General features: G+C 36.7%; 1 protein-coding gene across 1 annotated transcript in view; it reads right to left on the bottom strand.

Annotated features, from left to right (window-relative positions):
- LUZP2 (leucine zipper protein 2) overlaps positions 1-24,259 on the bottom strand; it is a 215,994-nt gene that overhangs the window by 107,069 nt on the left and 84,666 nt on the right. The window contains exons 2-5 of the mRNA XM_032113534.1: positions 23,562-23,679; positions 22,052-22,122; positions 19,014-19,095; positions 7,822-7,884 (exon numbers count right to left, since the gene is read on the bottom strand). Coding sequence (XP_031969425.1) covers positions 7,822-7,884; positions 19,014-19,095; positions 22,052-22,122; positions 23,562-23,679 — 334 coding nt within the window. The remainder of the gene's footprint in view (positions 1-7,821; positions 7,885-19,013; positions 19,096-22,051; positions 22,123-23,561; positions 23,680-24,259) is intronic.

Raw genomic sequence — 24,259 nt, 5'->3', positions numbered from 1 at the left:
CCTGGCATAAAATCCTTCATGTTTAAAGGTGTTTGTTCTTGCAGAACACCAGCTATCTGTTGTTGAAGTCAAGGATGTTGGGCCGTTACCATTTCAGAAAGACTAAAGGGATACATTGTCACAAATTAGTATTTGAGATGACTGCTGAGTATAATTTAGAAAATGTGGATTTTCTAGCTCACTGCTAGCCTGAAGTACTTTAAGATCAAATTATCTCCATCAGTAAATGAGCAAAACTCCACTAAAATAAACTGAGAAATAAGCTTACATAAGCACCAACAAAATCTACCCCAACTAGAATAATTTGAGAGTGACATGGGAGGACCTGAAGTTCTCATATAAAAATCAAGATAAACTAGATCAGCAGATCAATACCAGAGAGATAAGAATTTCCTGGGCACATCCAGAGAAACTGAGCCATTGCAGTTTTCGATGAATCATCTGCTGACATTTTGGTACTTTTAAGCTATTTTTTAACATCACATTATATTCTCACACACACACATAAATATGCATCTGAACCTGTATGTAAGGAGTGTTTTGATTTGAAGATACACACAAGTACATACATACAACCACATGCACAAATGTGCACTCACATAGGACGGGAATTCCAATATATACATTCCAATATATCCTGAAATAGAATGACTATTCTACATTTGACAGAAAGTAATCATAATACATAAAAGACAGTATGCCTTGTAGATGAACCACACAAATCTGACATTTTTTGCAGCTTTCTTTTAATCTATGCAGACTTTTCCCAAGTTCATGAAGATACTAGATAAAATACTACTCAGATCCTTAATCACAAAGAAAACTGAAACTGAACAACACCTTACAGAATATTTTAAAAAGCAGCTGCTTGATTAAACCCTTATCATTTCATTTAAGGAACATTTCCACATCTATTAAACTCAGCATGGTTTAAATTGTTTATAGGACAGAGATAATTTTTTAAAAAGGCACAATCCAAACATTATTATGGTTGTTATTTCAAATATTTTTCGTTGTAAAAATTATGAAATCAAATTCTGAAGAACAGATGATCCATCTATGGGAAGGCTTAAATAGGTAAACTTGACAAATAGGCAAAATTATTGGGACAGATATAGCAAAACCACTTTTCAAGGCAGTCTACTGGAAACTACATTTTAAAGTTATAGCACAGCTATGAAACGAACTTTCTTATGATTAATGCAGCATTTAAACGACAACTAAACAAAATCAATTTAACTCACTCGAGTTATTATGCCTGAAACTAATGACAATGATTGATCTACTTTGTCTTTTCTTCTCCAATAACATCTGCAGCCAAATAGGCTGAACAGTTTTCGGAAGGGCATATGGGAGAGAAATCTCCAGAACAAATTAATTTTACATGCTTCAGGATAACAGAAAATTGATGATTTTGTCTCAGAATAGCACAATTTCTACATTTAAGACTCAGTGTGAGGTTGACCAGACACTGAGGGTGACCAATTTCCTACCACTTGAGTAATATACACTGAATTGCTGCAGTGATTTCTTAGGAAGCGGCAAGTCAAATTTGAGCGTTTTGCTCCCATTGCACTGTACAACCAATATTTTCACATTTTTAAGGCAAGCAGTTGCCTAGGCAAGGCCAAGATATTAATTAATTAAAAATACATAAGAATTTAGGCTGAACAAATTTGAGCATCCCTCCAAAGCAAGCCCTCTGAATTTTTTTTGCAGGGACAAAATTTTAAAATATCCTAAAGTTTCTGGGTGATATAGTTGCAAAGTAGGTGAGAACCAATTGTTTTTGGTGTCAAGAAAAAACAGTTTCGTGCTTCTACTTCTCTCAGAAAAACATGCTGAGGTCACATTACAGGTGAACAGCTTATACAGACACCTTAGCTCAGTTAGTAACAGGCCTGACAACCTATGAATTTTGTGTGAGGCTTTTTTTTTCCCAGAATAATTCTAAAAGGAATTTCAATTAAATATTTTTAATTGTTATCTTCTAATTGTCTTTGAATTTCCATGCATAATTGGAATTATCTTTCCAAATACTGTATTTATTTTTATCAAATTACAACTAGAGGATAATGAGTCTCAGGAGAGGACTATGATTTTTATAAAGTCATAGGCTAGGAACCCTCAAAAAAACCCCCTTACTATATAAAGTTGACATTTTTCAGCTATACCTCTTCTTTATTAAAATTAGTAAGTACGAAACAACAGCGGTCTAGTTTAATTTAAACTTCTGAATAGCAAAAAAATTTCAGAAAAATTGCTTTCTGCTCCCCTTGAACTTAGCAAATGAACATCTGCATCCATCAGTATGATCATAAAACAAATGTGAACCCTCTTAAGAGTTAACCCTTGAAACTAAAGGGTGTTTTGTATGGTGTAGCATAATACAATCAATTTGGCATTTGTCTTTTTGCTCTAAATTCTTATGACTTTCATGGAAATGTAGTTATGAGACCCAAGCCCTTGCCAACTAGTAGTCCGATCTTTGTAGTCTCTTGAGAACTCTCAGCCCAGGACAGAAACATTCCAGCTGCAACATAACTTGATCAAGCAATTTCTAAAATTAATAAGCCAAATGTATTTTTATGTGACATATACCCTTATAAATTCTTATGCTCTAAGTACTCCATGTTGTTTTCAGAGGCAAAGAATATTCTAATACTGAATTTGGAATACTTGAGCTCCTCAAAGGTGATCCTTCTTTTTTGATTCTAAGTGACAAACATCAGTAATTGACAGCATTATTTGTAATGATGAAATCAACAGATCATCTTGTCTTTATGAAACATGGAAATTTGATTACTAAATGCTCTTCTATTGTTTCATCTTAACATAAAGATCAGCAGTACCTATTTTGAATTATTTATTTACACTCTTTTTTTAACCACATATACCACTGTTATTTCCTTTTGAGTGGGTTTCCCACTAGATAATTTTAATGTCTTTGTACTAAAAGAAAACTTTTCCACTTGTCAAAATAACCTAAACAAATCAGATCAGCATTTTTGTTTTCCAGTTCGGCAAAAATTTACACTAGCTTCAGGGAAAATTTTTTCATTAATTATAAAATTTATTCTATGCCTAAATTTCCCTGGAGCTTGACTCTGAGGCACCTCACCCTTGAGATCTGAAATGCTGGAAAACACTGATTTGGAGAACACTAATATTCACAAAACTCTGCACAAGTTCAAAGAACAAGTTCAAAGAAAATTCATAGAACAATATTAAGCACTTTTTTTTTTAAATGGGACTTTTACTTCAAAAGAAAGTGGAATAAATCAATAAACAGTACTGAATTCAGCAGAACATGGTATTAATTTAAGATATTAAATATTAACAATATTAAGCACTTTTTTTTTTAAATGGGACTTTTACTTCAAAAGAAAGTGGAATAAATCAATAAACAGTACTGAATTCAGCAGAACATGGTATCTGAAGCTGCTCCTGCACCCTTCCTGCTCATTCCTCCTTTCCTAGGCAATGCCCCCATCTCTGACACTTGTGGAGGTTTCCTGAGTTGTAGAACCAATGCAGCATCCACGGAGGGCACAGGACTTTACCCAATTTTCTTCTTAAGCAGACAGGATTTTATACTTAGGGAAAAAAAGTTAGTTTTATCTGCAGAGTATGGAAACTGAAGAACTCCAATGTCTATCAGCATATGGTCTCAAAGCCTTAGAATTTAATTTCTGCTTTACTAAGCGACATTTTTTGGGTTTTTTTTCCCTACCGTAATGCAATGCAACTCAATTGAATTCACCCTGCAGGGCATGAAATTCCAATACATCAGGTGAGACTTTAAGCTGCTGCAACTTTATCCTTTATTAGTGCAACTAAACACAATGAGAATGGAAAAAATTCTGGTTTAGGATGATTTACTCAACACTAAAGCTATAACCACAATTTATATATGAATAGAGCACAAAAATTGTTTACAAGGTTGTAATTTAAAACTGCTTCTTAGCAAAACTCCCCCATATCACTGACAGCTACAGCTAAAATTAATGAATGTTTTTCTAATTTCTGCCACAGTCTAAACAGCAAAAAAAATATTGCTTTATACAAACCACTGCATCAACTTTACATGGGATTATTGTAAATCTATAAAGCTATTAACACACCTTAATGTAGATATTAACAGAAATACTATAAAACCTTTTGCTCAAAGGTAAGATGATGTCAGTCAATCACTTCTTATCTAACCAAATGTAATTAAATGGTTTAAATAAGAGTAAATTTTCTTGCTCTTCACATTTCTAAGTCTAATGTGGGACAAGTATAGCATCCATGTGACAAAGCTGACTAAAAATTCTTTACTGTTCAGTAAAAAAGGTGACTTTTATACATATACCAGTAGGAAATGAATAACAAACTTAGAAAATGCACCACACACTTCAGTGTAGAAAAGACATTAATTTAAGAAATCAATCCATCATGTACATATATATTCAGAGTTGTACCAAAACAATTAGTTCTAAGTGCCAAATTGTCAAGAGTCATGATTTTTCTGACATAAACAAGGGTTAACAGAGCATTCTGCTTCAGCTTCTTTTTAGAGCAGTTTTAGCACTGTAGTGACTTAACCTTGGCTGGGTGTCAGATGCCCACTGAGTCACTCTATCACTCCCCTTCCCAGTGGAACAGGGGATAGAATAAGATGGAAAACAACTAGTAGATTGAGATAAGGCAGTTTACTAAAGCAAAGTAAGTTTGTGGACACACAAGCAAAGGGAAAACATAATCTTTACTTCCCAACAGCAAGTGATGTTCAGACACTTTCTGGGAAGTAGGGCCTCAGTATGCATAGTGGTTGCTCTGGAAGGCAAACATTGTAGAACAATGAATGCCCCCTTGTTCTCTCCCTTAGCTTTTACATCTGAGCTGATGTCCATATAGTATGGAATATCCCTTTGGTTAATTTGGGTCAGCTGGCCTGGCTGTTTGCCTCCCTCCAGGATCTTGCATCCCCCTAGATGGGACAAGGAATGTCAGAGGGACAGTGCTGCTCAGCAGTAGCCAAACCCCTGGTATGTTATCAACACCTGTCCAGCTACAAATGCAAAGCACAGCACTGGGAGGGCTGCTAAGGAGAAAATGAACTCTATCTCAGTCAGACTTAATACTGGCACAATTTCCCACAAACCATATGATATGCTACCAGTGAGCTGCTCACTCTGTAACAGGCCATCTCCAAAAGAGAAAATTTTTAAATCATCTCTTTTTATACATATTCTATTTTACTCTACATTTTTGCAAGCTTCTTAATTCTACCAGTGCTTCTGCATTTCCAAACTTCTTGGTTTCTTTGTCAGTAACAGAAACTGCTTAAAATAAGAGCATATCTGTTTACATGCCAATCCTTTAGGACTACATTAACACAATCTACATGATGTTACAGCTGGAAGTCTGACAGATGTTTTGTGGTATTTGCAGGAATCACTTAAAGACCTCTAAAAACCAGATAATTTTGAGACACCTAATCCCTTTGTGCTCTATCTGGCACTTTTTTCCTCCACACCACAGACAATTTTTTTGTTAGTTTTTTTCTCCAAAGCCTTGAATAGCCTAAAAATTGCCTTTCTTTACCATGTCCTCTCCTCACACACTACATCACAGCTGCTGCATTCAGCTGGATGGCTGTTGCCATCTATTTTTATCTCCAAATGGCAAAGCTGAATGGCACTAGGGTACATGCTAAAAGAGCAGAACTAAATAGGGAATTATTTTTACAGCCACGGAAGAGCCTAAGATAGCAAAATTCACAATTTGGCAATACAAAATGAGGGTGAATGCAATATTTGAAAGAACAAGAGTAGCTATGAAGGGAATTTCATTTTCATTATCTGTCTCTATATATCTGTATGCAGATTATTCTTTCAAAACATACATTTAAAATGCTATCAATTATTTAAATATATAGTACATCCAAATTTATGAGATTTTTAAAAGCAATTGTATTCAGTGTTTGGAGGCAGGACCAAAATAAGATAATATCTCCTCAAAATCGTACAATTTAAATTTAGCCAAATTTCAAAAAACTGATATAAGTGCTTTCTTTTAGGGAGCTAGCAAACATGGTATAGAAGTTTAATAGAAAGCCATTCAGTAGGTATAGTTTTTGGTTTCTTTGCCACATAGTAGCTGATACTTGGTGCCAAAAGAAAGATTCTTTTCAAAGCAGATTTTCTAAAATGTGCTATAAATACAGTAAATATTAGAGAAGTCTACTGACCTACCTAAGCTAATCATTAACAGACAGTTTGAATGTTGACTAATGAAGTATTTATTTGTGTTCAGTAAGAGAAAAGATTTTTTAATAGCTGGTCAATAGGATGAGACTGATAGGATTTATTAAAGTTTACAGGCTCAATTGCAAAGCATCCAATGCTCACAGGGGAGAAAAGAAAGCAAGGCATTTTTGACCGTAGATGAAGACAACTGAGAGAATGGCCTAAATAACATGAGCAACTGAAAGAGACATTTCCTTTTGTCATGGTTTAGGAATAGTACTCCCCAATTCAGTACATCAGTGAGACTCTCCCAAACCAGCTCACTCGCTCACCTCCTTCCCCTCCCACTTTCCACTCCAGGAATGGAGTTGGGAATTGGAGGCACAATGGTGAAAATTACAGGTCGAGATAAGAACAATTTACTAGAAACAGAAATGAGATAAGAAAATGAACAGTAACAGCAACAGTATTAATAACAAAAGGTATAAGACAAACAAATTACACGGAAAGTAAAACAATACCAGACCATTTCAGTCACCATGCTTTTCTCTCTCAAATGGAACCAGAAATGAGAGTCCCCTGTTCCTGCCCCTGGCAAGTGATGCGTGATGGTATCAAATAACATTATGGTCTGGCCATGCCCCCTACCTGACTACTGTAAAAAATTAATCCTGTCCTGTCCAAAACTAGGACACATTTGTGACTTAAAAAGTAATGTACACATTTTTCAGATTGACCATATATATACACTCTCATAGACCAAAGATACCAGAGACCTCTGTTTAAATGACAGCATTAAGGAGATCAAGTTTTCAAACACATAGAACTCAGAGTAGCTTAGAAAAGCAAAAGAATTGAACAAAGCAGATAAAGACAAGAAGCCTGGTTGGCAAGAGAACGAGATATCATATGAATAAAATATTTTCAAGCGCAAAATTCTTTGCAAAATGAAGAAATGGAAAGGGAAACTACATCCTGATTTAGGCAAATTGTTTGGAGAGAAAATGATAAGGAGGAAAAGAAATACAATGCTGTTCAAATATTTCATGTTTCTATTCCAAGACCAAATTTCAAAATAAATTCAGTTTAATACCAATAAACATTAATTAAAACATGTTTTATATTTTATTTGGAATTTTGGGATCAATCTGGAATTAATATTCATGGCATACAAAGCTTAAGAAAACATGTTTGGAGCTTGAGTTTTTAAGAGAATTTTATTAAGAATCTCAGTTCTGAGACTGCATTTCCTTTCTCCTCCTCTTGCTATTTATTTTTAAAGCAAGCAATAACAATGCGAACAAAGTTTCACTGTGTGTCAATAACCTACAGAACTTCCATTCTGAAAAAGCAGAAAAAGTTACAGAGGTGTACTATCAAACTAAGCACCACTAGCACGGAGTCAACCATTGCATTCAATAAAACACTATTTCTAAATGCACAGAGTCATTTTGGTTTGCTTTTCTGTTTAGAGAATTTCACTGGTGCCTTTTTTGCCTACTACAATAATGTGTTTTATATATGAAGCCAAACCATACTCTTTCAATATGAAATCTGAATTGAGATGACAATTAAATGTTCCTCTTACCTCATTTTGGAGGTCTCGGATCATTTTGCTCTTCCTTTCCATTTCAGTCTTCAAAAAGTTAATCTACAATTTTAAAGAAATGTTGAGTGGGAGTGGGAGTGCTGAGATGCAATTGTAAACACTGATTTTTTTTTAATGTTTTCAACAGTTTTGGAAAAAAAACAACCACCAAACCAAAAGTTTTGCTTATATATCAAATTGGTATAGGCCACGGTTAACTATTTGCTAAATCTACAAACATATTTATTAGAAAACTTATAATCAAAAGAAGAAAACTGCTGTACATAAATAGGATTATTTTTGTTTTGTACCAGTAGGCATAGTGTTTATTTTTCACAAGGTACTTCAATGTGACCTTCAAAGAATTAAGGATTTTTAAAACAATATTAACTGATTTTCTAACAAAAATATTTTTATCCTCTAAGAACATACCTATCAGAGCAGGTTTCTAACACAGTTATTTTATTTGAATGCTACAGTGTTGGTCCTAATTAGATAAAGACCTTGCATCTAATCAGGCTCACCTGTGGACCAAAGTGTGTTATACATGAAAGCATTCAAATATGGTCTTTAGATCCTACTTAAGTCAATTACTTGAAAGGAAAAATTCCAGTCTTAGGCTTAAGACTGAATTTAATCAAACACAGTTTAAAAGATTATTTTTACAAATGAGTTTTTTCAGGACTGAGCTTTAATCACAGCTTATGGAATACAATGGGAGAAAGGAGGACGCAATTATGAACAACTAGGATTAAAAGAACACATTTCCGTTACTTTGAAGGAAGATGCTTTTGGATAGTTCAATTAACAAACTACTCATCCTTATTTACCCAATGTCCAATGCTGTTGATACAAAACTCTACCCAAGTTCAAAGGAAACTACATTGCAACAGATTTGTTAAGAAAATCGAAAATCCTGTAAGAAAACAGATTCAGATTACAGAGACGTTGACCCAGAGGTTAATGGTTTGGATGTCATGTAGATTAAAAAATGACACCAAATCTACATGATATGACAGATGTTCTTAGAATCATGTCCACACACAAGTAGACATGTCAATTTAAAAAACATCACCAAACTTGACAGCACTCTCACCTGTATCAAAAGAGAAGTCAGAGAATGCTATCATCACTTGAAGACAGAAATGTAGGTGGTCCATGAGACTAGTGCCACCTGACAAGCATAAATAGAACTTCTTTTACAAACTCTTCTGAAGTTGTGTCTAAGTGCTTTGGTTGTGGAAATACTAATTCCACATCCAGCTACTGACTGAGAGTGATGCTTTATTAGAGGATGAACATATTCAGCACCTGCCTAGCAATGACATCCACAAATATTGAAATTCAGAACATGTATAGATAATAAATATGAAGATTTTGCACAACAAAAAATAAGGGTCATAATCAAAATATGAGATCAAGATGAGTGGGGACAAACACAATGCAGCTATTTGTTGTAGTTATTTTGTTTTTTCAGCTGTTCAAAAGAATTGCCAGTCGCTTACCATTAAATACTGTAAAAAATAATATACTGATCTCCATTAAAGAGTGTTCCCTTTCTTAGACCTATCTGTCAGGAAAATTGATATTCCTTCAAAGCACTTCACTTCTAGCTATGAATATATATGAAATAATTAAAGAGATGTGATACCAAAATTATTATCTTTAAATAGCTTGGATCTTTTAGGGAAGAGACATTCAAGACAGGCCAGTACTGTTGGGGTCCCTTCCCCCCGCCATGTGGTCCTGGGAGAGGGGCCCTGTGGGGGAGGCACACGGTTTCCTTAGCCCCTGGTCAGCCTCATTCCCCATTGGTTGTTTTGTGTTCGCCTGCACGGGCAAGGACCCTTGGGTCCTGTGATTGAGCAGTTCCTCAGCAGAGCCTCAGCCATGCGGCTGGGGAAAATAAACATCTCTCTGAAACATCAGTCAAGAATCGGTCCATATATATTTCTTTTCCACAGGCCTCATTGATTGATACGCATGTTGCAGTATCCTCACCGTAACAAATGGTAGGTAATGCGAGCAGAACGATCCCTGATCCCTAAGGACAGCAACTGATTTGTGAGTAAACTCAGGATTTCTCTTCTTGTTTTTGTTTTGCTATTCCATATCTAAACTATGGAGGAACCGTGGAAAGACTCTTGGCTCTCCGAGCCGCATATGGACATTTATCTTAAACTTGAAAAGATTCTTGAACAACAATTTGTAAATTTTAGCTTAATTCAAGCTCAAAAGGAACTGAAACACTTCCTGGCATGGTTGTTTAAGAACTTTTTCTATGTTTCTTGGGATTTGATTATTACCAAAGACTTTTGGAAGACCGTTTGGACACAGTTAATATTGGAGTCAAAATATATGCCGATGGAAGAATATTTTCGTGAATATTATTTAATTACTGAGACTGTTGAGCAATGTCAGCTGTGTCTTGGCGAAGGGAAGCGTGCCTCAGAGTCCGTGCGACCCAGACCATATGGACCAATCACCCTCCGAGCAGCAGCAAGGCAGTTCCCGTGCACGGGCGGAGCGCCGCGAGCTGCAGTGTCAGCAGCAGAGCGAGGCGCAGCGGGAGCAGCCCGGCCCTGCGCAGCGCGTGGTGGAGTGAGCCCCATGAAAGCCTGACCAAGAGGGGCGGCACGCGAGTGGCGGCTACCAGCAGCAGAGCGGAGCCGCGCCTAGCTGAAATGCGCGCTGGAGCAGGGCGCAGGGGGTCGTCGCACAGGAGCCCGGCCAAGACGTGGGTGCAGCGCCAGGCAGCGGCAGCGCAGCTGAGAGCAGAGGTGGCAGTGCGCGAGGAGCTGAGTGGCGCGGCCTGGCCCGGCCCACGTGGTCCCAAATGCGACCCTGGGAAGAGTGCACAGGCACGAGCAGCCCCCACGGCCCCAGCAGCCCTGGCAGTTCCAACACGGAAGCGAGTGAAAATGAAAGAGAAAGCAAAAACGCAGCGAGACAGGAAACAGCAGCCACTTGAAAAAAGGAAAATACCATTGTAGCTAAGATTTTAGGAAGAGTATAATGGTATAATGTTAAACAAAATTATGGTTTTATAACAAGATGTGACAACCGAGAAGACATATTCGTTCATAGAACTGCTATTAAAAAGAATAACCCTGAAAAATACATCCCAAGTTTAGGAGATGGAGAAGTAGTAGGGTTCAAAATTGTGCAAGGTAGAAAAGGGTTACAAGCAGCAGAAGTCACTGGGCCTGATGGTGTTTCTGTAAAAGGCAGTGTATATGCTAAAAATTGTAGTCATGTTAGACAATATCCGCATTATGAACAGTCCCTACAGTCTCCCTTGCCTAATCCCACCTTTCCCTTTTACCCTGTATCCTATTATCCCCAGCGTATTTCGAATCTGTTTTTTCACCCATGGTTTCCCTCACAAAACCATGCGTTTGCCAATTGTTTCCCCAAAAATCCCTTTCCAATGCCGAGAGGGGGATGAAGAGGGGGAGGGAAGAATTTAATTATTGTTGTTTAGAGTTCCAACAGGTACAAATTGAAGAAACCCTCTCCTGCCTCAGTTCCCCACAAACTATGCTCGGAGAGTCCTGTCTCCCTTCTGTCAGCCTTAAGATGTTACAGAGAATCTGTTTGGACATTTAAAGACTCAGGAGGGTGGCTTGTTTTGTTTTGAAACTGTTCTTGTTATGTTTTTCCAGTTGTTTTCAATGTTAAGTTTTAAATCTCTTTTTGTTAAAAATAAGCGGGTGAAATGTTGGGGTCTCCCCCCCCCCCCCCCCCCCCCCCCCGCCATGTGGTCCTGGGAGAGGGGCCTTGTGGGGGAGGCATACGGTTTCCCTAGCCCCTGGTCAACCTTCTTCCCCATTGGTTGGTTTGTGTTCCTCTGCATGGGCAAGGACCCTTGGGTCCTGTGACTGAACAGTTCCTCGGCAGAGCCTCAGTCATGCGGCTGGGGAAAATAAACATCTCTCTGAAACTTCTATCAAGATTCAGTCCATATATATTTATTTTCTGCGGGCCTCATTGATTGATACACGTGTTGCAGTCACTGTAACACAGTACTATAAATTTATCCAGGAATCGATGTTAGCTATATCAGCATTTTTGTTAATTATTATTCACATACACATGCATCTTGTATCACTGATATGGACATCTTACATAGTGCAAACATACTGTTTTAGCTTAGCTGAATAAAAAAGAAAACAAACCAAAAAACCAAAACCAAATTAAAAACTAAAAAATATTTTTACATCACTTTCTCTTTCAAAAAGAATAGAAATATTATTTAAGAACTCATTAATTTTTGCTTTTATATTATAAAAGCATTTTAAAGGTCTTCTACTAAAACTCTAACAAATGAAGAACTACTTAATCATGAAGTATAGATATGGAGAGTTACACAGGAGGGATTTATATGACTTGTCCACTGGAATCAATATAGGGATAACTTTACCTACCCATTTAAGTGTATCTATGTGTATAGCTTCATGCTTTAAGGCAGATCAGTCTGTATCAGTCCATTTGCATGATGCTTTTAGTAAGTCTCAAGGACATGAGATAAAATAATTTTCCAGAAGAGATGTAAAAATACTACTTTCAGTCACCAAATCCCAATAGTATAACAAGCAAGAATAGACATTTATACCACGCTCTAGGTTAGGAGGGAAAAAAATAACATTCACCTCTTTCCATGTGTTGTCTGCCTTTAATTGCTATTTGGCTGTAATTATGACAATACATAATGAAAATATATTGTTCTAAGGCTGAAGTTTTCAGTACTAAGCAAGGACACTGCTTCCATATCCTGGAGACAGTCATCCAAGATGCTCAGGGCTCTGTGTGTTTCAGAGTTCATTATGTTTATTAAAGACAGCAGTTTCTATCCAGTGGCCTTTACTCACAGCAGTTGGTGACCCTGAAATGTTCAAATTAAATTTTCCCCCATCAAAATACAGAATGCTTCAGCAGATGGTAGTGATCTAATTCTAAGAGTCAGACAATGTTGGGGTTTAGGAGTTCTAGTTTTTTTCCTGTTAAAGGAATTTTCCCCCCATACTGTTGCTAGAGGAACAAATGGCCAGGTTCTTAAGAAGAACAAAAGACCTGGCTGATCTTTTTTGTTTCAGCTGGGTGTGTGGTCAGTTGGTCTCGGTGTTCGAGAGAGAGAGAGAAGCTGCTTGTTCTTCGGCCATTTTTTCATTCTGCCGGAGCAGCCCCGGGATCCCAAGCCTGCCTTCCCTACCCCGCTAGGAGCTGGGCTGTGGCTGCCCTGCCCCGCCGCTGCTTCGAGCCTTCACCCTGCCTGCCCCGACCCCCGGGAGGGGTGGTTCTCCATTTGGATACACCTCGTCTGCCATCTGGTATTTTGTGCTCATCCCTGCTGTTCCAGCCTGCCATTCCAGCCTGCCGTTCCCGAGGGTCCAGCTGGACACCGGGATCAGCTGCCCAGGGGTTTGTGAAGCCTTTGTTCCATCCCTTCCCGGGATCCCAGGCCACCAGTGCCGCATGCTCCCCGAGTTCGCTCCGGAGCGCCCCCTGCAGCCGTGGGGGAACCATCGCACCTGCCCTGCTCACCGGGAGCCGCCAGCGCCCCTGCCGGCTGCGAACAGAACTGCACCCAAGGGGAAAGGGCCTGACAGCCAAGAAGGCTGTTACTGGGTTTATGATTTTGTTTGCTGTTACTGCCATAGTTACTGTTGTTTGTTTGACTGGTTATACACATATAGATATAGAATAGTAAAGAACTGTTATTCCTATTTCCCACATCTTTGCCTAAAAGCCCTTGATTTCAAAATTATAATAACTCAGAAGGAAGGGGGTTGCATCTGCCATTCCAAGGGAGGCTTCTGCCTTCCTTAGCAGACACCTGTCTTTCAAACCAAGACAGACAACAGTAGCTATTCATGACAGGATAGAAAAATCCCAATATAACATGATTACTGCACAGCCAAGACTCAGCTGTAAGCATATTCACTTACCTCCACACTTCTTTTATCTTGCTCAGGACTAAGATGAGCAGTTAAGGTATAACTAGAATTCATCCATTAATGCCTGACTATTTTGGCCATATCTGGAAACCCTAACATACTCAGTGGTCATTTTCCTGGTCTAATTTTCAGGTTACAGTGTAAAAATTTACTTCAAAAGCCAGAGAGAATTGTCTAGGCTATTACATAAAACATAGAAAATATTCTTTCCTTTGGGCAAAAAGTGTTCTACAAAGTGCAAAATACATCTAAAAGGAAAGCTAAATAGACTTTAACCTATTAGTATTTCTAAGATGAATATAAGTATTAAGCTGCAAGTTAGAGTTTGATTAGTAAAAGAAACTTTTGTCAAAGAAACGTTTAGGACTTTATGAACAGTCATAAAAGCTTTTACTAGAAAAAACAAATATTTTTGAAGGGAAAAGAACATCAGATCTTTTTACTAAAAATCTCCCAAGTATGGGGATAACACTAAATTAAATTCCCCACATTCTGTTAGTCTTTTATTACTAGAAAAACCCTACTGATTTAAAAATACCCATATTTTGTATGCTTTCTTTTTACAAGTCATACATAATGTGTTACTTAATTCTCATTTCTCATAGTGAACACTGAGCAAAAAGAGGAAATTACACAGACCTATTTTCTCCTTTATTTTGACAGACAGTACTGTAACTGTATTGCCAAACAATTCCATTAGCATATCTTCTTTAAAATTGCTAGCATGATATAAAATACCAATGGAATAAAATAGAAAAGGTAGACTAAGCTTACTCTACTTAGCCGAACTATTTTTGAGTGTTTCCACATTTCATTCTTTATCTTTTCCCTCATCCAGAGCCAGCCAGCTCTTTATATAAACTTTAACTGCAGTTAAATGGGAAATAAGTTTGCAAACTTTCTAAAAATATAACTATTTCTTAACATGCAAACAGTTAGCATGAAGTACAGCCAAGCAAAGAGTCCATCTCCCAAAAGCTCTAAGAGCCTTTTAACCTAATGAAGACATACAGAATTAATATTTATTCTGTTTATTCAAATTCACTGAAAACACCCAAACAAACAAAACAAGACACTTTCAACTTACATGTGCCATTTGCTCTGTGACTTTTTGTTAACAAAAGTGAAAATTAGTCCATGATCTCCAACTCTGTTTCTGGAAGAAGTGGTTCCACTTCACATTTAGAGATAATAGCTTGACATTATTAATATTTTTTCACTGCATGAAAACTTAATACAAATTGCTTAGGTATTTGATGCTAAATGCAGACCAAAAAACTCTGTCAATCTTCATTGATTGTTAAAGAGGATACCAGGTTATTTGGAATGATGTCTTACATATTTTATATGCATATTGTATAACTAAACCCAGTATGGTCCTTCTGAAATGTTTTTAGGTACAAAAATAATCTATAGTTCTAGTGTGAGACTGACTATCTGTAGAGAAGCTCCTTCACAACCAAACTCTTTCTGGAAGACTGTATTTGACCTTGAACTTTCCAACATAGGACTAGTCTAAAATTTAAACCATTCTTGTCATAACTAGTGTTTCTCTGCACATTTTATTGTTCCAGACAAAACAGCAGAAACAATAGGCATAAATGTATCTGAGATGTGCCATAAATTCTCTAGAAAAGACCTGCCCCAAGACAGACTGCTGCTGCTCTTTCTTAGTGCTACAGATGCAGGGGACAATCTAGAAAGGCAGTTCTCACTCCTCTTAAGATCCCCCAGGTCAGCCTTCCTTTGATTACTGCTCTAAGGTCTTTACACGTCCTTTTACTTTCCTCAAGCTTGAGTTGCTGCTTCTACCCTCAGAGGGTTGTTACTACCTAGCAGCAGCTCCATTGCCTGCCCTCTACCAACTAGAGGTGGTACCCACCAGCACTTCAGCAGCTGCTCAGAACAGCAACTTTCTAGCTGCCTACAGTTCTTGGTTTCTCTGGTCTTAAAGGGTCAAATAATGGATATGTAAGCAAAGTAACATTGATACCTCTGTTTCTGATGAATCATTGATGCAATGCTAGTGAAAAGCCTTGCTACACATTGCACAAGAAGACATGAATGTATAGTTTAATGCAGAGCTGTTGTGTCTCCTTTGCTCTTTTGTTTTGGTCAGAGTCCTTGAGTAATTTCCTTGAGTTATTTTTCATTTAATTTGACTTAATTCTTGTGAATTTTTACTTACACTTTTACATTGACCTAATAAAGAACACCTTCAGGCAGGTGTTGCCTGTTGAATTTATACAGTCAATTAACATACATACAGTAAGGACTGTACTGTACAAGTGCAGTAAAGAAATATGTATTTCCACCCTTCCCCCTCCCACCAGTGTTTTATTAGTCTTTGTGAAATGTAATTCTACTCCTATTTACTCTGATGAAAATCAGTATTTACTTCCCCAAGTCCTATAATATAAAACGTGCTTAAATTGGATTAGAAACAAGTCTCAAAATTAATTAAATTAGAATTAAATTCAAGCTCCCATCCTCTAGCTAGCCTTGCATTAAAGTACCTAGACCTTCTTTCATATATTTCACATTGTTTTCAGAAAAATGTGAAACATAGAGAAACCAGGTATAAAATAACCTTGTGTGTCAGTAATAATATCTATTTCCATTTCTATTGCAATTTTCATCTGAGGATCCTGAAGCACTTTTTGAATATTCATTCAGTCTCACTGTATTGTTGAGCTTCACTGTGTACATTGTACCCTGAGGCATAAAGAAGTAAATGTCACAAACCAAGGACACAGTTCTGCTTTCCTTAGAATTATTATCAAGTTTAAAATGCTATTAGTGGCAAGTATTGGAATACAGCTCGAGAATTCATATTCTTTAACCATCTGCCACCACTCGAAGCCAGGAGTTATAAACTCAGAGGAGCTTTTCCTGGTTTCTACACTAGGTGTTATTTTGCTCACAGTCAACAGCAGATGTTGCTTTGTGTAGTACAAATCTTGTGCTCTTCACAGTACTAGAGTGGGACTGAATTTACACACATGGCACTGTTGCTCAAATTAAAAAAAAGCACTATGTCACAAAAACCAACAAATCCATTCACTACACCTGAGATTTATGTAATCCACACCTGAATTAGTCTTGAGAATCAAAATCTAATAAAGAGATTTAATAATGAAATATGTTTTCCACCTTCCATTTGTAGGTCTAGAATTCATTGTGCTGATAGAGTCAACAGGAATGCATTCAATGCACCTGAAAAAACGACAGATTTCAACTAGCATGTTCTGAGTACTTATCAGAGACAAATAGATACTAATTTTTTCTTATTTCAGAACTATATTGAAGGAGATGATTCTCCTCCTCTACTCTGCTCTTGTGAGACCCCACCTGGAGTACTGTGTACAGTTCTGGTGTCCCCAGCATAAGAAGGACATGGAACTGTCAGAGCAAGTTCAGAGGAGGGCAACAAAGTTGATAAGAGGACTGGAGCACATCCCCTATGAAGACAGGCTGAAAGAGTTGTAGCTGTTCAGCCTGGAGAAGAGAAGGTTGCATGGAGACCTCAGAGCAACCTTGCAGTATGTGAAGGGACCTACAGGGAAGCCAGAGAGAGACCCTTCATCAGGAACTGTAGTGACAGGACACAGAGTAATGCATACAAGTTGAAAGAGGGGAAATTTAGGTTAGATATTAGAAAGGAATCTTTCACTGTGAGGGAGGTGAGACACTGGAACAGGTTGCCCAGGGAGGTTGTGGATGCCCAACACTGACAGTGTTCAAAGCCAGGTTCAATAAGATCAGATTCAATAAGCAACCTGATCTAGTAGGAGGTGTCCCTGCCCACAGCAGGGGAGGTTGGGATTAGATGGTCTTTAAGGTTAATTCCAACCTCTTAACATTCTATGACTCTAGGATTCAATATAGACAATTTTTAGATTGTCTCAGTACAAAGGGATCTTAAAACAAATGTAGTTTGGTTTTTTTTGGATATATGCTGTCCTGACTAGAAAGACCACCAAAATATGCTATTCTTTTCAAACTCAATATAGCTTTCAGATTACTTCTTTTCACTCGTGAAGAGGATAAAAGTTCTTTTTTTTCTCTAGACAAAAATACAAGTACCAAAAATACACTAATTATATGTTGCGTGGTACACAAGACCAACCAGTATCTATACTCTTCAGACTTTTGAGCAACAAAGGGAAAAAAAGTGTTTTCAAAAATCTTTCAGATAAACTGAAAGAAACCTGCAAAAAGAATAGTTTGGTCCACAATCCATGCTGTTTCTAATTAGAAGGTAGCATGCAAAACATACACTCTCACATTTTGTTCACCAATGGCATAAAGCCACATACAAATCAGTCATACTAGATAAGGCATTGTAAATATTTGTTGAATTTAATAATTACTTTTAAACCTCTGTCTTGGACAAACCCTTGCTTTCTGACCCTAGAAGACAGCTAGATCTCAGTAAATAAATCGGTAGTTATCCAATATGAAATATAAAATAGATCTATAAACACTTCTAGCAGGTTGTTTTCAAGTCCAGAGTTCAAATCATAAAACACTTAAGGTTTGAAGGAACCTCTTAGAGATTATCTAGTCAATTTATGCTCAGCGGTGCCCATGTTACAGGAATATTGCTAATCAACATAGGAAAAATTTCCTTCTTTCATCTTAGTAAACATGATTCTACCTTTTTTTCCCCCCTATGATAGCAAAATGTGTCTATTTATGCTCCAAAACATTACATTGTGACATGAAAGTCAAAAAAATTGTACAATTTGTCCAGAAACAGAATTTCAATATAGCATGAAAACTTAAAAGGACTTTATAATACCTTCCATAGTCATAATTAATTCTACTGTGGTCAAAATCAGATACTCTACTATCTATTTTGTTGCTGAAAATCCATAGTAATTCCTAAAAAGTCAATGGATGTATGGCAGTGTATATTAGTATAGATGAGACATGAGGGTCCATAAAGATAAACTCACTAGGGAGAGGACTTAGGCCTGAATCTCCTGTCTAGTCTCCAAAAGGGTATAAACATCCCTAAATTCCATAGAGATAGGGGAAGATGGGAATCTTAACACTTTAGAACATAAAAAACTTTTTTCAGGTCCTTTCTTCTGAAGCTTGCAGAGTACTAACACATTTGAGAAATCCATCCTCTTTTTAAAAAGTTTTTTGAGCTAATAATTCTCAAGACAAGATTAATAAAAAAACAAAAGAAAAACAAAAATAAGGAAAAGAAAGAGAATCACTCACGGTAGCCTGCTGCTTCTCTGCCTTCTCAGCTGCCTCATTAAGCTGCTTTTGAAAGGTTTCCTGGAGAGATTTCATTTCTTCCCTAGATTATTGAAAACACAGAATACAAACTTCAACACAAGTGTCCATTAGGAAATAATTCTTCAGATTCAAAAAAATGGACCTTTAATTATTCAGGGTAGCAGACAGATGTACTTTGTCTATGAGTCTCGCAAATAAAATCATAATGACTCCATGAAGTATAGTGCCAATGCAAAGCAAAAATTATCCATGATGCTAAGTGGCCACTGTTTATATCTACTGAATGGCCTGCTGGACAAAACATCTGCCAGTGCATAATTTCTAGGAAAAATGATTGGTACGAAAAAAGTGCGGGAAGCAGGCAAGTGAAAATGCATTGACATGGAGACATGCTATTATCAATAGGAACTAGTTTATACTTGCTTTAAAATAAATAAACTATGCTCTGATAAAATTCAACCTCACATGGCACTTTCTAGAGACAAGCAACAAAAAATTCAGTAGAAGATTCTGGCATACAAAGAAAAAAGAACAGGATCATTGCTTGGATTGGGCTTTATCTGAAACAAGGGAAAACCCTTCGCATTACTGATTCAGTCAGAGATTTTCTCCAAATGGCAAGAATTTTCTACCCACAGCATATGACACACTTTGACGCTGTAGCAAAGCAGTAAAATGACATATTTCATAATGGCTGTAGAGCTTTTGGAGGGTTGCTGCTTGCATGGATAAACTTTCAATGAAGATGAACCCAAAACTGGATTTACACACAGTAACAGATAATAATTTAGCCCTGTGAAAACTAAACTGAATGGAAACCATGTAATTTTAGAAGAACTTGCTGGATCATCTTTCTTTTTAGCTGATAACCCCTACTACTTTCAGCAATTTTGGCAACACTAGTACAGAACAGATTTAATTGAAAAAGTGATCGAGCAGCATGAAAACAATATACCATCAGCACTAACAGATGGCATCAATTCAAAGTGCCGACAATGCACAGAAAGAATAAAACTGCAGGCATCATAGTAAGTGACCAAGTTTTACTTGCAACTTGGGAATTATTGAAGATTTTGCACAAAAGGAATTTTGAAAAAATCTATTTTGAAATCAGCAGAACATTTAGTTACAAAAGCTGAGATTCTAGCACTCTAAACTTTACCATCTCATCCAGCATTGTAGAGCATAATCAAAGTCGTGCTCAGACCAAATGCAGCTCATGTTTCTCCAAAGAAAGATCATAACATTAATACTGGGTTATATTTTGAATTTTGGCTTCAATACAATAGGTTTAAACATAATACTATGTTTACTTTTCTTCATTTATTGCAGATTAAATGTAGCCTGAGGACCCTGGCAAATAAACTGTGACCTTTCCTTAGTGAAATTCTATGAGGAAGATTCCCTGGCACATTTTTAATACCTCTTTTGTATGCTGAACTTCGACACCTCTCTGGAAATGAAATCTAGTAAGTCTGTAAACAGCTGGCAACAGCAGTACCCCCAAAGCATTTCCTTGTAGTATACTATAAAAACCTTTCATTTTCTGAATGATGTAGTGGGCTGCTCGGCAGCAGATTGCACTGATTCAGTCTTTATTTCTGGGAACTGCTCTTGTGCAGTACACTCAAGGGCTGCGTGCCTTAGAAGCAAAAGTCAACACGTATTTTGGGTGGATGTTGAGAGACTGCAAGTAATGATTTAAGGAGGAGATTAGGAAGAATATTTGAAATATGTAATAAAATTTTCTCTTAGCAGACTCAAATTTCCCATCTTCAACTAAGATCTATTTACTAAACAGTTCATTAATACTTTTAATCAATTCATGTCTCAGTTTCATAAAGGAAAGCTGCACAACAGTCAAACCACTACAGAACTGCATTCATGTATGATGAAGGATTTCATCTGTGTGAAGGACAGCCATGATACTGAGATGTACACCTTCAGTCACATCCAAGCCACGTAAGTATTTATATAGGACATTAGCTAAAGTCCTGCCTTTATAATTTAATATATTTGTCTGGAATACCTGAAAGATTATGTATCACAGTAAAAATAAGAAATTCTACTGGTATTGTATTGTGGACCTTATATAATGTGTATTTAAGACATGAAGGTAATTTTCTCACAAGGTTTCTATGTAGCAATGCAATTTCATATGTACATCCATGTGTACTTCTACAGTGAACGTAGATGTAAGATAGCCATGGAATTTAATTATTGCATTTTTAACAACGAAGGAAGTATGAACTTAATAAAGTTTCTTACTAAACATTTTTCCTAAGGAAAAATATGAAGTATAGATGCACTCATTATATACTACTTTTCCTGCAAAAGTGGTCACTATATTAGTTGTGTTTTCTTGTTATTAAAATTGTATTGATGTTGCTATTTGCTGGTCTGAATTTCAAGAATTAAGAGCTTCAGGATGATGAGACTTACTTGCAATGAAGCACTAGGGAAATTGAGACTAAGGACTAGGCTGGGAACTTGTATTTCCAGCCATGGGAACCAATTCTTTAAGCGCTCAATGAATAAATTGAAATTAATACTTCTTTCTCTTCCTAACTTTATTCATCACAAATATCCAGTGCAAGTATTCCTATGTTTGCACATGGACTAGTGATTTGGAGTGTTTACACACATAAGCATTAAATTGTTTGAGTAAATATGTCATCATCTCCAAACTTAAAGATTTAGATCTTTTAGTAATTTAATTTTATAAAAATTCTGAACTTATCTTTTAAGGAATATTTCATGACTATATCTTCCTTTCAAATTCAAAATTCCCTTCTTTAGCACATATCTCACCTACATTTTCATAACATTTGTCCAATATGAGCAAATCCATAAATTGTTTCAAAAAGAGTATTACCTGCCTTTATTTTACTGTTACAATCAGCAGACTCTGGAATACAGCAGTGTTTATCTATGTAGTAAAAGGAAAGGTGGAATTTGCTAGTCTGACAGTTTTCACTTAGGAAATGGGAAGAGAAGGAAGGAGGTGAGGGTCTTACCTTTGGTTTTGGTCCAGTTCCAGAAGTTTCTGCACATCATTTTTTGTTGATGCTTCATCATTTTTTAAAGACTGATAGCAACAAAAAAACTCTATTAAAGAGATACTTTTTATTATTATTCTGTGAAATTATTAATTAGGCCCTCGTTCATAAAATGGTCCTGGTGAATTGCAGACATTACCACTTAAAAAAATTGGAAGAATAGTCTGATTTTTCTTTTACTGTAACTCAAACACAGTTAACTGTACACAGCTTTGTATTTTTCAAGTACTAAATGAGAGCTAAATACAATAAGCACATTTAGAAACAGATGAATGCCTAAAAGCATTAGAATTTTATGACCAAGTAGGTGTGTACATACAAAAGATAATACTACAGCTCTTTGCCCATATCTCTGCAGTATTGAGTCTAAAATATTTCACTGTGTAATTTTGCTGAATACTACCTTCAACTGTGCTGCATTCTAAAGTAAATTTGTTACAAAGAGAAGCATATTTCTGTAAAAAGTAAGAAAAAACCTGCAATAATAGTGATAAAGCACTCAAAACCCACCAAAATTAAACCCAACTCCCAAACCAAAAACCCCAAAGATCCAAGAGTTAATTAATTAAAACCAGAGAAGTCTGGAACATAAGACATTTTAACATAATATAATATAGCACAGTACTGATACACACCACTAGTATTCTCATGTGAACAGATACAGTGCTTCTTCTCCTTTTATTTCTCCCAGCTAGCTTACATTGATGAAGACAAAAAAGTATTGTCAGAAAAATAATTTTTTTTAAAATGGCAGGAAATAGACAAATTTCAATTGATAATGAGTCTAAATGTTTTCACCAGACCAACAGACTCTACTGGGAAAAGACAGGTGCTCCCTCAGCTGAATATCTGGACCTCAAATCCAGAGCAGCATTTTCAATCTAGTTTTTCCTCTGAGGAGCTGATTTGAGTTCAGAGTTAATCTATTGTGCTGTCAGCCTAACCATGATACCCGAAAGTTAAATGTAGAGTCTCAGTTCTCACTTCAAGCTCATCTAGCACAATTTGTCAGCTGAACTTGTATGCCCTGCAGTAAATCTAGTCAGACTGTGTAGATGGCATGTCAGAAAGGTAAACTGAGCAATTAAACTAGGTTGAGTGTATGGAATTCAGCAGCAAAGATCCTACCTGCAACAGCAAACGACATCCTTTGCAGTAGCTGCCAGTACTAACGTGAGTCAGCTCCACTAACAGTGCATATTCCTCGTCCTTCCCTTCCTTTTTCTATGTTTTATTTTCATATTTTCTTTATTTTTATTGAGCTGACAAAGGCCCCAATACATTAGGATAAAAATTTCCATTAAAAAAATCAGGTTTATGTCAAGTACAAGATCAACAAAATAAACAAAATAATAATTATTCACATATTTAATTATTTAAAAAAAAAAAATGCATGTTTTTGTAATTAAAATACACCAATAAGAAAATGCTGAGGTAAGTAATCCTACAGAAAGTGAGACAGTCTAACCTGGAGGTTTACTTTAATTCCCTGAAGTTCTTTAGAAGTCTTTAACAGTTGATGAAGTATGTTGCTCCTTTCCTTAAAGACTTCTTTAAGTTGTCTTTCCAGTTCTTCATAGCCCTGTCTAACACAAAGAATAAATGCATGAGATCATCTCAAAACATTAGTCAATGCACCTGAAAACATATTTCAGTTCATCCAAATGTAATTAATTCCAACAACCTTTATAGATTTCAAATTGGACTATGTCCCCTTGCTCACCTATAGAACTTGATTTTTCCTAATATAGATAAATAGATGTTTTATACATTGAAATGGGATGTGCTGATTCTGAGTGAACAAATTACCAGATTGAAACACTGCAAATGATGGATTGTCTGTGATGAACAGGAGACATAAAGGGATGCATTTAGCAAGAGTGACAGTGTGAGAATTTTCTTACCTTAAAGATTACCATACAAGAAGGCAAGCAAAACTTTGAAAACAGGAAGTTTTGAGAAATCAGTATGCTGAGGTGTCATGGTGAGGTGTCATGGGCAACCCAAAATGTTACTGTATTACTGTATATCTATCTGTGCCCAAATATTGTAAGTCTTTTTCAGACCCTGCAGCCAGAAAACAGAACCAGGGGGATGGAAGTTTCTGCGGTCCCTCTTTAAGTCAGAGCCCAGATGCAGGGAGCTCTCTGTCTCTGCCAGTAGCAT

The sequence above is a fragment of the Corvus moneduloides genome, chromosome 6 (assembly GCF_009650955.1).
Source record: "Corvus moneduloides isolate bCorMon1 chromosome 6, bCorMon1.pri, whole genome shotgun sequence".
Taxonomy (NCBI): Eukaryota; Metazoa; Chordata; class Aves; order Passeriformes; family Corvidae; genus Corvus; species Corvus moneduloides.
The sequence above is the reverse complement of the archived record's forward strand: the minus strand, read 5'-3'. Positions and strand labels throughout refer to the sequence as shown.